General features: G+C 44.2%; 1 protein-coding gene across 1 annotated transcript in view; it reads right to left on the bottom strand.

Annotated features, from left to right (window-relative positions):
- The window catches only part of LOC136843497 (aldehyde dehydrogenase, dimeric NADP-preferring-like), a 177,663-nt gene that overhangs the window by 30,794 nt on the left and 132,519 nt on the right, over positions 1–14,350 (bottom strand). Inside the window, exon 11 of the mRNA XM_067112032.1 lies at positions 7,541–7,656. Within this exon, the coding sequence (XP_066968133.1) occupies positions 7,541–7,656 (116 nt within the window). The remainder of the gene's footprint in view (positions 1–7,540; positions 7,657–14,350) is intronic.

The raw sequence follows: 14,350 nt of genomic DNA on the forward strand, positions 1-14,350 counted from the left end.
CTTCCGCTTGTTCGGGTGGCTGAAGTTGAGACCCCTTTTTCCCCCTCTATCACCAGTGGGGGAAGAGGATTTTATTTGGGAGATCTCCTTCATGCTTCACACACTCCCTTACTTGAGTTGGTTAAGGTTGGCCTTCAACACAGGAATTTCTCTCCCTGTTCTTTCCTCCCCCTTCCCTTCTCTCCTCCTGGTCACCTAGGCTATGCCGACTAGGAGGGTGAGAGTGTATATGATTTGGTATTATATTAACCCCACCCCTTCTCCTTCCCCGGTACTTGTAGTGGGTCACGGTCTGCCCGTACACCTTACGGGGTTACAGTTGAGCGGAGGGTATTACCCCAGTCTCCTGTTCTTATTCTCCGGACCCTTTCCTACTAGTACTATCCTTCCACCTCCCCGTTTTCTTTCCTGAGGTTCTAGTTTTTGTCATCTCCTTGCGTGCGACGTCAGGCTTTCGATGGTCACCCCAAGGTAGACAGGCCTATCCTAGTTGAGGACACGCTTCCTCCTGGGATCGGTCCTGCCGGCATTTACTTGAACATGTGTTTCGTTGATTCGCTCTCTCCGGATCGAGCGGGTTTCCGACCACTTTCAGGGCTCAGTTTCCGCCATCCCCGGCCCTCCCGTTGCTCCGTTAGGCTAATGCTTCGGCATGTTGCGTCTTTATGGATAGGTTTGACTGGCTTTTCCACCTGACCATATTATGATCAGCTGTGATGTACTGCCTCGCCTTCCTACTGGACTCTAGCTTCGGAGGTTCGGGATCCCGGAGGGGTTGTGCCGGAACCCGGGGGTCTATGATCTGTTATTCTTGTTATGTTGTTAACCAATTATTTGTACATCACTTTATCTGTTATACTAGTTTACCCCGGCGGCCTCACCCGCCGCCGGACTCAAAATTCATAACTAGTTTATCTACTTCGTACCTTGAGTTCAGTGATCCTATCTTTGAGTTCGACCGGATTATCTCCGGCGTTCCTCTAGATAGAGTGTCCTGTCTGGCTCAGTAATTTCATTCCACCGGAGTATCCCGGCGGTATGGTACAAAAAACTTTTAAACCTATAGTTTAAGTTATCTTAGATGAGTAGGTTCATACTTTATGATTTTTTTCATCCCACCGGAGTGCTCCGGTAGCATGGTATGAAATTACTTAGTACCTACTTTAGTTTAAGGTATCTTAGATTAGTAGGTTCATGTACTCTTCACACTTACAGACTGTTCGTTGTGAGGAGCCCGGGTGCACTGCTGTCCTGCACCAGCCCTACGGGCACGTGGTATGCCGCACCCACGCTGGCTGTGCGGTGCGACTAGATGACCTGATTGTGTGGCACCCGGATGGCTGTGAGGTTTGCTTCGCGTTCTACGGGTGTGTCCAGGACGAGTTGGTAAGCCGATTCTTCTTGTCTCGCCCCTCCGGGGCTCTTACATTTAATATCAAATAGTTTTCTGGTTTATAATGAGCTTACCATTATATAACCGGCCTTTGATACTTCCCCTCTTTTTCAGGCCGATGAATCCTCCCATAAGGATGCCCTCGAGTCCCTCCGCGCCTGGGTGGCTGGGTTTGGTAGGAACGTTCTGTCGGGGAAGCCGTATGTTCTTGATGAAAATCTCCGGAACATACTCTACCCGGCGCCCAGATTGCTGCGGCTGTTCCCGCTGAGGTGGCCGCCCCTATCATCGAGCAAATCAGGGTAGAGACCCAGCCAATCCAGGAGGATCCCTTGTATGAGGACGTTTCGGGGGATGTCGCCGCGTTGGATCTCGACCTGGAACCCATGAATATAGAACAGGACCAGGAGGTAGGTAGGGAAGTAAGTGAGGCAGTGGGGGCGGGCACCCTCTTTGAATCTCCTTCATCATCTGTGTCTTCCTTTCAGGGATTTCATAAATCTTCTCTCTTGGGGGACAGAACACAATCTACTGTCCCCAAGCTGAAGAAGTCGTGGAAGGCGAAAGGCTATAAGTCTTCGTCTTCCCGCAAAGCATCCCCCTTTCCCCCGTCGAAGCGCCAGGACGCTGGTCCGGTGGCCTCCGGGAGCAAACCCAGTACCTCGGCAAAGTGGCGAGTAAGAGAGTGGCCAAGCCTAGCCCTCCTCGCCAGCCTGCCTTTGACCCTGAGGCGTTTGCGGGGATGCTTCTAGAGAGGTTCTCTACGGAGGTAGAGGCAAAGTTGAGTAAGATCACGGAGAGGCTTCAAGGCCAGGAGACTATGATCTCCAATATTGTAAGTTCCGGAGGTACTGGGGTACACTATCCCATCCCGGACTCCTCCGCCCTCCCTCCGTTCGATAAAGGGAACCCGTGGCGTTTAGCCCTTCATGCTCCCCGGCATGAAGATACTTTGACAATAGAAGGTTTAGGCACTCGCAGACTGGAGGAGCTGGAATTCTTCCCTCCAGATCTTCTGCCTCCCTACCCAGGCTTCGCTAGGCTAACAGATGAAGCCTGGATACGCTCTGACAAGGTCCCTAAGGAGACAGTGATCTTCCCTAGAGACCAAGCGCAATCGGCCCTGATGCGCACGTTCTCAGACTGGCAAGCGGAGAACACCAAGTTGACCCCTTTCAAGGGCAACTTCACCATGTTCTCCCTTGGGGATAAACTCCCAACCCCCTGCTTGACTAAAGTAGCTCTTGCTACTGCTCAAGCATGTTGTGAAGGTAAACCTTTACCACAACTTCGAGAGACGGACCCCACATCTCTCATCTTCCCTGGGGATGATGTTTTCTGGAAGGACGCTCTGGCCACGTTTACTTCTGGTAAACTGGACGCAGATTGCGCTTCCAACCAGTTTAGTGAGCAGCTTCCCAAGCTGCCGGAAACTCTCCTGAAAGCTGAGTTCGAGGCACGACATCGCCTGAGTCGGTCTCTGAACTCACTATGCCTGGCGGAGGCAACTGCCGTCTCGTTTTCCGAGGAGTCGCTGTTCCAGGTTTTGACGAAATCCTTATTAGCGGGATTCCAGTCAGACCTGTTTGACTTCATGGTGGCGCGGCTGAATTGCCGCAAGTTCATTTTCGCTGACGCTACCATTTGACATGAGCCTAACAAGCTCATGAAGAGTTCCTTCTGGGGAGCCAATCTGTTCCCAGAAGACGAAGTCACTACGGTCCTGGCGGAGGCGACCAGGGCTAATCAAAGTTTGCGCTCCCGGTGGGGTATTCCGGCCTTTAAGCGGAAGACCCCAGAGTCCGGCGGCTCCCAATACAGACCGGGAAAGAGGTACAGGAAGCATAGAAGGCAGCAGCTTCAGCCTGTGGTTCAGGCGGTACCTGTCTCGGCGGTGAGCCAACCCTCGACCTCCAAGGCTCAACCTCAACAGTTTGTGCTGGTTCAGCCAGCTCAACACTCCCTTGCCACTCCTTCCTATGTGTCGTCTCCGGCATATAACCCGTCATATGAGGGTCGGGGGGCATTTCATGGCCTTAACAGGAGTGCAAGGGGAGGTAGAGCTAGAGCCTCCTATAGAGGTAAGGCTGCCCAACGGTCCCTCTCCTGGGGAAGAGGAGGCCACGGTAGAGGTAATAAACCCGCCCCACCCCAGTGAGCCCAGCCAGGTGGGCGGGAGACTATACTGGTTCAGAAACCAGTGGACCTTCAGTCCTTGGGCACACAGTATAGTGTCCAAAGGTCTAGGTTGGAGCTGGATCAAGGGACCTCCTCCCTTGACCAGGTTTTACCAACCTTCCTCCAAAGTTCTACAGGACTTTGTGACGGAACTGCTCGAAAAGAGAGCAATAAAGAAAGGGAGACACCTCAAATTCCAAGGCAGGCTGTTTACTGTTCCCAAAAAAGACTCCAGTCAACAAAGAGTAGTTCTGGATCTATCGCGTCTAAATCATTACATACAATGCGACAAATTTCACATGCTTACAGTTGCGCAGGTACGGACTCTACTTCCGCGTGGAGCCGTCACCACCTCTATCGATCTTTCAGACGCATACTATCATGTCCCGATTGCGTGGAACTTCTCTCCCTTCCTGGGTTTCAGACTGGGGAAACAGGCCTACTCCTTCAAGGTAATGCCTTCGGGGCTCAACATAGCTCCCAGGATATTCACAAAACTAGCAGACACAGTAGTTCAGCAGTTGCGGTCCCGGGGATATCGTTAGCAGCGTACCTGACGATTGGATAATCTGGGCCCAACCGTCGAGGAATGCCGGAGTGCTACGACCACAGCAATAGATTTTCAGGAGTCCCTAGGCTTCAAATTGAACCGGGGGAAATCCCGCCTAACTCCGGAGACTCGGTTTCAATGGTTAGGTATCCAGTGGGATCTAACCTCGTACAAACTATCTCTTCCATCGACCAAACGGAAGGAAATAGCCGCAGCTACCAGAAAGTTTTTGAATTACAAGAAAGCGTCCCGCCGGACACAAGAAAGAATCCTGGGTTCCCTTCAGTTCGCCTCTGTAACAGACCTGCTCCTGAAAGCGAGATTAAAAGACATAAACATAGTGTGGCGGAGACGAGCCAACGTCAGGCTCAGGGACAGGGTCTTGTCAATTCCACAAATCTTAAAGAAAAGGCTCCGCCCATGGTCCACAGTCAAGGGCCTCTCAAAGTCAGTCCCTCTTCAGTTTCCTCCTCCAGCTCTGGTAATCCACACAGACGCTTCATTAAGCGGCTGGGGAGGATACTCACCAAAACAAAAAGTTCAAGGGACATGGTCTACAATGTTCCAACAGTTTCATATAAACACTTTAGAAGCAATGGCAGTGTTTCTTACCCTGAAAAAGCTTCGTCCCGCCAACCAGATTCACATCAGGCTGGTGTTGGACAGCGCCGTAGTAGTACATTGCATAAACAGGGGAGGTTCCAAATCGAGCCAGATAAACCAGGTGATGTTAGCCATCTTCTCCCTAGCGAACAAACACAGCTGGCATTTGTCAGCTACCCATCTGACGGGAGTACGGAACTTAGTAGCAGATTCCCTATCCAGATCGACTCCGCTGGAGTCAGAATGGTCCCTGGACAAGAACTCCTTCATCTGGATCTGCCATCGTGTTCCGGGACTTCAAGTGGATGTATTTGCCATGGAAAACAATCACAAACTCCCTTGTTATGTGGCTCCCAACCTAGATCCTCAAGCTTACGCCACAGATGCAATGTCCATAGATTGGAACAGTTAGGGGAAAATTTATCTGTTTCCCCCAATAAACATGCTAATGAAAGTCCTACACAAACTCAGGTCATTCAAAGGTCAAATAGTCCTAGTAGCCCCCATTTGGCCAAAGAGCAACTGGTTCCCTCTTCTCTTGGAACTCAAGTTGCGGTGTCATCAGATACCCAGACCCAGGCTGACTCAAACAGTACAAACAAGGACTGTGTCAGCTTCCTCAAAAGTTCTGAATGCTCTGGCTTTATGGACTTTATGAAATTTGCCGCCAAAAGGGGAGCAAATATTGACCCTGTTAATACTCTGTTTATTGAATCTGATAAGAGGGATTCTACTCTCAGACAGTATGACTCAGCAGTCAAAAAATTGGCATCTTTTCTGAAGGCATCTGAAGCTCAAACTATGACCACTAATTTAGCAATAACCTTCTTTAGATCATTGTTTGAAAAAGGCCTAGCCCCGGCCACTATTACAACAGCAAAATCAGCTTTGAAAAAGGTGTTTTTGTATGGCTTCAAGATTGACCTAACAGACTCATACTTTTCTTCCATCCCGAGAGCATGTGCTCGTTTAAGGCCAGTAACACACCCTCATTCGGTTACCTGGTTCCTTAATGACGTTTTAAAATTAGCCTCAGATATTAATAACGCCCAATGCTCTTATCTAGATCTGTTAAGGAAGACTTTATTCTGATTAGTTTAGCTTCAGGTGCCAGAATCTCAGAACTGTCTGCTCTCTCTAGAGGTGTTGATCACATAGATTTCCTCCCGTCAGGAGAAGTCATGCTTTCCCCAGATCAAAGATTCCTAGCGAAAAATGAAGACCCTCAAGATAGATGGTCCCCTTGGAAGGTAGTTCCTCTTCCACAAGACCTGTCTTTATGCCCAGTCGCTACCTTGAGGGCTTATTTGCATAGAACTTCTCAGTGTTTGTCTGGTCCTCTTTTTATCAGGGAAAAAGGTGAAACACTTTCTTTAAAGGCTATAAGACAGCAAATCCTATATTTTATTAAACAGGCTAATCCGGATTCAGTTCCCAAGGTTCATGATATCCGAGCGGTAGCTACCTCTACTAATTATTTTCATAATATGGATTTTGCTGAATTGACAAAATACACGGGGTGGAAATCTCCATTAGTGTTTAAACGCCACTACCTAAAATCACTTGAAGCTCTGAAATTTCCCACGGTGGCTGTAGGGAGTGTCATCCCCCCACCTTAATATTATCCTTTAACCTTGTCCTTTTCCCCCCGCCCGCCTGCCTCATTTATTTACCCTGCCAAATTTCCTGGCCAATCATACCTCATTGCCTGGCTCCTCAATTTACGTGATATTTGGAACTGTTAGCTGTAATATTATGTTTACTGTGATTTTGTTTTGATATGTACTATTTTATAGATTTAAGTCCTGAGGTACCTCTATATTTTTTATATTATCTATTTTGTACCTCTTTTTCATATTTTCTACCATAGATTTAAGTTTTCATGTCAATTTATTTCATTACATGGACCTTACATGTCCATTATTATAATGTCTTTATTGTGAAATTTTGGATAAGTCATAAGATATAATTAAACTTATTTCTTATAGTACGCGTTTTTATACATGATCACCTTAAATAATTATTTTCTTAAATCTTCACAGTCTTGGTATGGTTCTCTGTCACGATTTCACCGGGTGACACAGGGACGAGCTCAGAAAAGGGATTTTGACAAAGGAAAAATCTATTTCTGAGTGAGGCCTGTGTCACCCGGTGACCCTCCCAGGTTCTAGCTTCCCCCCCCTGCACGGGCATACCAAGCCTGGGGATAGTGCTAGCCTGGAATGAGTTCAGATGGCACTGGGGTCGCTGTTTGGCGGGCGGGTGAGTGCGGGAGTTGGGTTGGCTCTCCGCTCTTCCAGGGGTTTTGCCATTGGGATGTCTTCAGAGTGTGGTTCTGTGGTAGTGATGACCTCACTCACCCTTGCCCATACTGACGTCTATTTTCATTATAGATGCTCGATCTGGGGGTAGTAACCCCAGCATTCCTGATAGCTTTTTTCTCTGGTATATTTAGCAATATTTATACCTAGAAATTCGTGCTACTAAGGAATTTCACCGGGTGACACAGGGCCTCACTCAGAAATAGATTTTTCCTTTGTCAAAATCCCTTTTCTCTAGAACTTGAAATAAAAATATGTACTGAAAATAGTTTTTCATACTCAGCAATAAAACTGATTAATACAAATTCATTTATTTATTGTTTTCTCATACAATGTTAAGACAAACATAATTGTTCTGTCAAAGTGAAATGCCTGGCAAAAATGACACAGATGACACCACAACAAGCCACATAGCAAACAAAACCAGATACATCATGTACAGTAGCAAAGTAAAACAACCCAATTAAAAACTGGAATTACAGAATATAAAACTACCTGACAAATGAATCATTGTGTCATTAACACAGGAACCACCACTTGATGTGTTCTCAAGAAGTAGACTATGTACATCAGTTCTTTCAGAGAAGATGTACAAGACCAATGGCTTCTCCCTGACAGGGAAATTTAAATAAGATGAAAATATATTATACTGTAACACTTAAAACTAAGTAAACTACAACAAAGTGAAATATCGAAGGCAAAAATATTTTGTCAAAGCATACAAAACACTGACTTACTATTTATGGGACGGTGGAACTGAAAAAGTAATAACTTGTCAAACTCATTGTTTATTGTGACTGTCTTCCTTCAAGATAGCACTGTTTGCACATCTGGTATGCAATAGCTGCAACTTTACATAACAGTTGCACCACACATTTGCTTTTGCAACACTACAGGCATATCCTTTTCAGCATGAAATGCTGCATGTCCTCTGCACAAACATTCAAAATGTGCTGACAAGTACAGTGCAGGTGATGTGAATAGTCTTGAGAGAGAGTAAACTACCAATAACTACTGATCAGCCCTGCAAGTTCGGTACTAAATGTGTCTGGACTGTTCAATGTGAATGTCTTGTGCTGTTGGGCTTATTATTATTATTAATTATTATTATTATTATTATTATTATTATTATTATTATTATCATCATCATCAAACAATAGCTTTACCAGACCACTGAGTTAAAATAGTGCACTCACAGGGATAGCACAAAAGACTTATCTTTGATATTCATATTTTACATTTTATCCAATATTTTATGGTTCATTAAACTTGAATAACTTGGTAATTTGAAAATGAAGACTGAGAAAGTTTCACTGATGTATTTCACAACTTGATATTTACTCTTGTTTTCAGCCTGGACATCCACATTAGATATGTTTGACAGTTAAGTGTTGTACTATATTCTTTGCATAAACTGGGTCGTATGGATTACTCATTTAATGTCTATAGGTCAAATGAATAAATGTGACCAGTTTGAAGATAGGATAGAATGACTTCAGTCTGGAACTCATTGTGGCATGAATGAACAGTGTAATTATCCAACAAATGGGATTGATTTAATTCAGTTTATCGATTTATTTTTACACAGTCTGCCACCTATTAAAGACCAAGGGTTTTAGGGATGTTAAATTTCAGTCATTAATAGGAATACATAGCTATGTCTGACCTAGTTGTAGTAGTCTCAGCCTTGGCTGAGACTACTTGGCTGCTTTATTGTCATCCTCATTTGCCTTTATGTCCATACAGGAATGAGTTCCAATTTTGGACATTTACATCCACTTCATATTTGTGGAATGTGAGCTTATTAAAATTTTGTATAAGGGAATTTTATGGACAGTTGCTTTGAAGGGCTTCTATAGCACATCTGTTGTGACACATTCTTAATCTTAAGTACAGAATTCATTGTGCGTAGTTTTCCTGTGAAAACTGAAGTGTGCTGAGTAAAGCGAATTGATTTATTTTGTTAGGTGATAAGATAACAAATTCTACTCTCGATAAAGATATTAATTGATTTAATAGTAAATTCACAAGGGTCACTGACATAAACAATTACACACCCACTGTCATAAAATAAAACTTTAAGCCCTAAAATAGTAGCAAATATAAAAGTCACAAGTTATAAAACAAATTAAAATCATAAAAGCTTTTATGACTGTACATGTATACAGTTACTTAAGGTTGCCATTAAAAATAAATTACATTTTGTTAGGGATTCCAGCTCCTTCTATACACGTAAAAATACCACTAATTTTAAAGCTGCTTCCTCTCTGAGTATTCTGCAAAGCGAGAAATTGCCGTTGCCATTCATAAATTCAGAAAGATAATATTTTCTCAGGTCACCATGACTGAGGCACTCAACCTGCAAGAGTCGTACAGTAAATAGGGTCAAACAAGACATAACAGGATGGCTAGGGTTACTTGTTCATCATAAGTCTATGGGTCTAATACAGTCGACGCTCCGTATTCTCGGGGGTTAGGTGTCGCAACCACCTGCGAATACCAAAAATCCGTGATATTTTGGACCCCCGCCCTCTAAAAAGGGTTAACTGCCTATTTTAATAGTTCAAGCACCATATATCCTGTATACCTTAAATTAAAAAGCTGCCTATTTTAATTGTTCAAACACCAAATATACCTTAAACTATCATACTAAAACACTTTAACATTATTTCAGAGTGTGACAAGCCGGTTAAACTAGCTCAGGAGGAGAGTATGATCTTGAGTCAGCCTGGCAAGTAGAATGCTTGTGATATAGTAATTCATATTTCATTAAGAGAGAGAGAGAGAGAGAGAACTGAGGTGTTTACATCAAAAGTCTAAGCACAGTAACTGGGGACAAGACGTGGCACGCATGGTTAAACTAACTGGGGAGGAGAGTATGACCTTGTGTTGCCTACATATGAAATTCAGATTTTAAATATTTTTATGGTGATTAGAGACGAAACATCAACAGGGATAAAACACTCTCTTGTGTACTGTTATAATGTGTGTGATAATTAGAGAGTCAACTGAACTTGTAATGGAGTACTGTACAGTAAATCAGAGAAAGAAAAAAAATAGGGCAACAAGTACCTATGTATGCCCACACTCATTCGGGACGATTGGTTTTTTATACAATACATATTACGTTGATAATAGATCAATGTAGTAATACAGTATAAATGAGAGAGAGAGAGAGAGAGAGAGAGAGAGCAGTATGTTTACATTGGTAGGCTGTTTTGTGATTCTGCAGGATTTTACTTTAACATTTTATTGATATTTTTTTTTTTTTTTCATTAAAGGATATGTATATTGTGAGAGAGAGAGAGAGAGAGAGAGAGAGAGAGAGAGAGAGAGAGAGAGAGAGAGAGAGAGAGAGAGAGAGAGAGAGAGAGAGAGAGAGAGAGAGAGTATGTTTACATTGGTAAGCTGTTTTGTGATTTTACAGGATTTTACTTTAACATTTTACTGTATTGATATTTTCCTGTGTTTACATTAATATTAATATTTGAAAACTAGTAAATAACTTTTTTATATACTTGCAGATATATTCCACCAAAAAAACCGCGAATGACTGAATCCGAGAATGCCCAACCGCGAATAAGCAGGGGTCCACTGTACGTGTGTCCAGTCCTCATATAACACAGGGCTGTTTCCCATCTCCTTGGCATGTTATTGTAGGCCCATAAGGGAGCAGACTTGGTAATTTCCAACATATGCTGGTCACCACCAATGAGACTTTCCCATGGGTTTTGGCAGGCCACCTTTCATCCTGATTGCTGGGAAGAAGTCACTAAAGTGCAAGGGAGTCAGTCTTACTTTAGCATCTGATGCAATACCATTTGCCCTATTGTCTACCTTTTCATTGCCTTTTATCTTATGTGCGATGGCAAAAGCAAAAATTAACTTCTCCACCATAATGATTAACTAAAAATATCCAATCAGAAATCTCCAAGACAACTGTAGCTGGCTTAGGAAAGTTCATAATAACAGCCACCTTATCATGAACTTTTTAAACCATCACTTGAAACAACATATCCTAAAAAAATTAATTCCTCTTTGAAAATGTCACACTTGGATAGCTTACTTCTCATATCAAACTATTTAAACCTTCTAGAATGATTTCTCTTATGAAGGCATTCTTACTGAGTATAAAAAAAAATGAAGTTTTCCTAATAAAACTAATATTGTAATACTTACCTGAACACCTGAATTAGCCCTGGTCACCTACCAGCCCGAACTATATCCCCATAACTCATTACCCACTAAGTGGGTAATTAACTGTCAGCGTTACCAACGCTTACAGGAAAATCTTGTCAAATGAGTTACCTAGTGTACCATTGGCAACGCTGCTGCAAGTCCCGGCTGTGTATGGCCGAGATCCCCAATTGCGCTATTAATTAATCAGATTGAAGTGGGGAGGAGGGTGGGAATCATTCAGGTGTTCAGGTAAGTATTACAATATTAGTTTTATTATGAAAACTTCATATTGCAATACACTCCCTGAACATCTGAATTAGCCCGATTAACAAAATTTAGTGGAGGTGGGTTCAATTTAAGTCAGACCGACCTACCAACAAGTAAAGCAGGTAACTCATTATTTGCCTACTATTGCATATAAACGAATCCTCACCTGGTTGTCCACTTGGCAGGTGGGGATGCCTGAAAGGAGAGAGTACCCTTAACATCAGTCTCGAGTCACGGTACTGTCTGGGTCGAGCTACTTCCCATGTGGTATTCGAAGAAAACCTCCCACAGATGAAGGGAAAACTAACTCCCATGTGGCTAATCAAAGCCTCACATGTAGCGGAGCCTAGCGAACCTCCCATGTGGTTATTGGTAGCCTCTCATATATGGAGGGGTACCACGAACCTCCCATGTGGCTATTGTAGCCTCTCAAGTATGGAGGATAAGTTGAGTGTGCAGTCGGATCTTCCGATTCATAGCCGTCCGTTGCCGTCGATGCTGAGCCGAATGGGTGAATAAATCGAGCTGAAAAACACCTGGATTTACCTAACCTCATTGAATCACTGTAAAATCTTGTGTTCTGTAAATGAATTCCAATTCACTGATAGTTCTACTTTCCTATCTTACGTTGTCTAACCCCGCCCTTACTCTCCCCTTAGTTTACTCTTTACTAAAGAATTGAATTGGCCGCCACAAAAGGACCCAGCGAGTAACACCTCTCCGACGAAAATTGAATGTCCTTAAGGTAGAAAGACATGAAAACAGATACTGATTTCCGACACTGAGAAATTCCTGAGAAATACCGACGATGTCGCCACCCCTCTAATACTATGAGCTCTTGGGCGCTCAGAGGAGTTCGATGGTTCCAAAAGAGCTGAAGAATCTGCCGACGATTGTTGAATCACTTCTCTTAAGAAAAAACTAATAGCATTCTTCGAGATCAAACGCGAAGGACATCTGGGAGAAACGAATAGCGTTCTCGGGCGAGGCAACATCTTTTCTGTGCGCGATAAATAAGCCTTCAGCGCCCTGACCGGACATAATAGCATTTCTGAAGCGTCACCTCCTACGAAATCTTCCAAAGACGTTACTTTAAACGCTCTGGGTAAAGGATTCGATTCCAATTCCGATTTAGCTACGAATTCTGGCAAGTAGGACAGAAAAATATCTTTTCCTGAGAAGGATACAGTTCTTGAAACAGCCCAAATTTCTCCTACTCTTTTAGCTGTGGCCAGCGCAACCAAAAAAAAATACCTTTTTCGTCAATTGCCTTAACGACAGTGATTCTAATGGCTCGTATGCTGACGATCTAAGCAGACCTAATACCGCCGCTAAATCCCACGATGGTGCCCGAAAGCGGAAGAACTGGGCGTTCTATCTTAAAAGACCTTAGAAGATCGTGGAGTATTCTGCTGTTCGCCAATTCCGGAAGATGGAAACGGAATGTACTACTAAGCACTGATCTGTAACCTGTGATCGTAGAGTACAATAGTTTCTTTTCCCTCCTAAGAAAAAGGAGAAAGTCCGCTACTTTCGCTACTGTTGGAAGTGAAATACGATGACCTTGGTTCCAGCACCAATTGCGGTAAACCACCCACTTGGCCTGATACAGTTTCCTGGCTGATCTTCTCAGACAGAAAGACAGTTGGTGAGCCACTGTCTTAGAGAGTCCGGCACGACGTGCCGCTTGCTGAACAGTCTCCACGCAGCTAGCTTCAGCACACAGAGGTTCTGGTGGAAGTGATGGAAGTGCGGCTGTCTGAGAAGATCTTTTCTCTCTGGAAGGAATACCGGGACATCTGTCAGCAAATCCAGAAGGTCCAGAAACCAAGGTCTTTGAGGCCAGAAAGGGCAAATCAACGTCATTTGGGTGTTGTTGGAGTTCCTGAGCTTCATCAACACTTGTTGAATCATTCCAAATGGAGGGAATGCATAAGTTTGCATGTCGTTCCAAGAGTGCAGCATGGCGTCCATCCCGAAAGACATGGGATCTTCTACCGGGGAGAAGTATACTGGGAGGCGAAAATTTAGTCTTGTAGCACTAGCGTCCATTCTTCTCCCAGAACCTCTTGCAATCGGCTTAGGGCGTCCGCCAAGACGTTGAGTTTTCCCGACACAAACTGGGGAATGAGAGTAGTCCTGTGGCTCTCGCACCAGCGGAGAATTCTCAGTGTGATTTGGTTCAATTCTTGTGATTTTGTCCCCCCCCTCCTTCTTGTGGTATGACACTGCTGTTACATTGTCACAAAAGAGCGCTACGGTCTTGTTGCTTATTTGATCTGCAAAGCAACCTAGAGCCTCTTCTACCGCTCTTAGTTCCCTGTGGTTGATGGACTCCCTCCGATCCAGACTCATCCAAAGGCCCCTGGCCTGACATTCCTCCAGGGTTGCTCCCCAACCCTGATCTGAGGCATCTGTGTACAGATGGATGTCTGGAAGGAGGGAGTCCAATCTTACGCCGATGGTCAGATGATATTCTTCCGACCACCACCGAAGATTCTTCAGGCAAGAATCGTCCCAGACTATGAACGCGTTCTCTTCCCGAAAGTCCCAGCGATTCCTGAGACGTGCCTGAAGAGAACGAATCCGGAGACGAGACCCTGGAATTAGGAGTGAGAGGGAGGCCATCCTGCCCAGCAAGCTCTTCCATAGGCTCACAGGTTGAGCTCTGTTTGATATGAATGTTTCCAGTTGGCTCAGAATTGCCAAGACTCGTTCCTCCGTTGGGAAAGCCCTCAAAAGACACGTCTGAATTGTTATTCCCAAATACGTCTTTGTCTGAGCTGGAATTAATAAACTCTTTTTCAAGTTGATTCAAATTCCCAACTTCTGACATAAGTTTAGTAAGAAGTCCCTCGC

This window comes from Macrobrachium rosenbergii, chromosome 11 (genome assembly GCF_040412425.1).
Source record: "Macrobrachium rosenbergii isolate ZJJX-2024 chromosome 11, ASM4041242v1, whole genome shotgun sequence".
NCBI lineage: Eukaryota > Metazoa > Arthropoda > Malacostraca > Decapoda > Palaemonidae > Macrobrachium > Macrobrachium rosenbergii.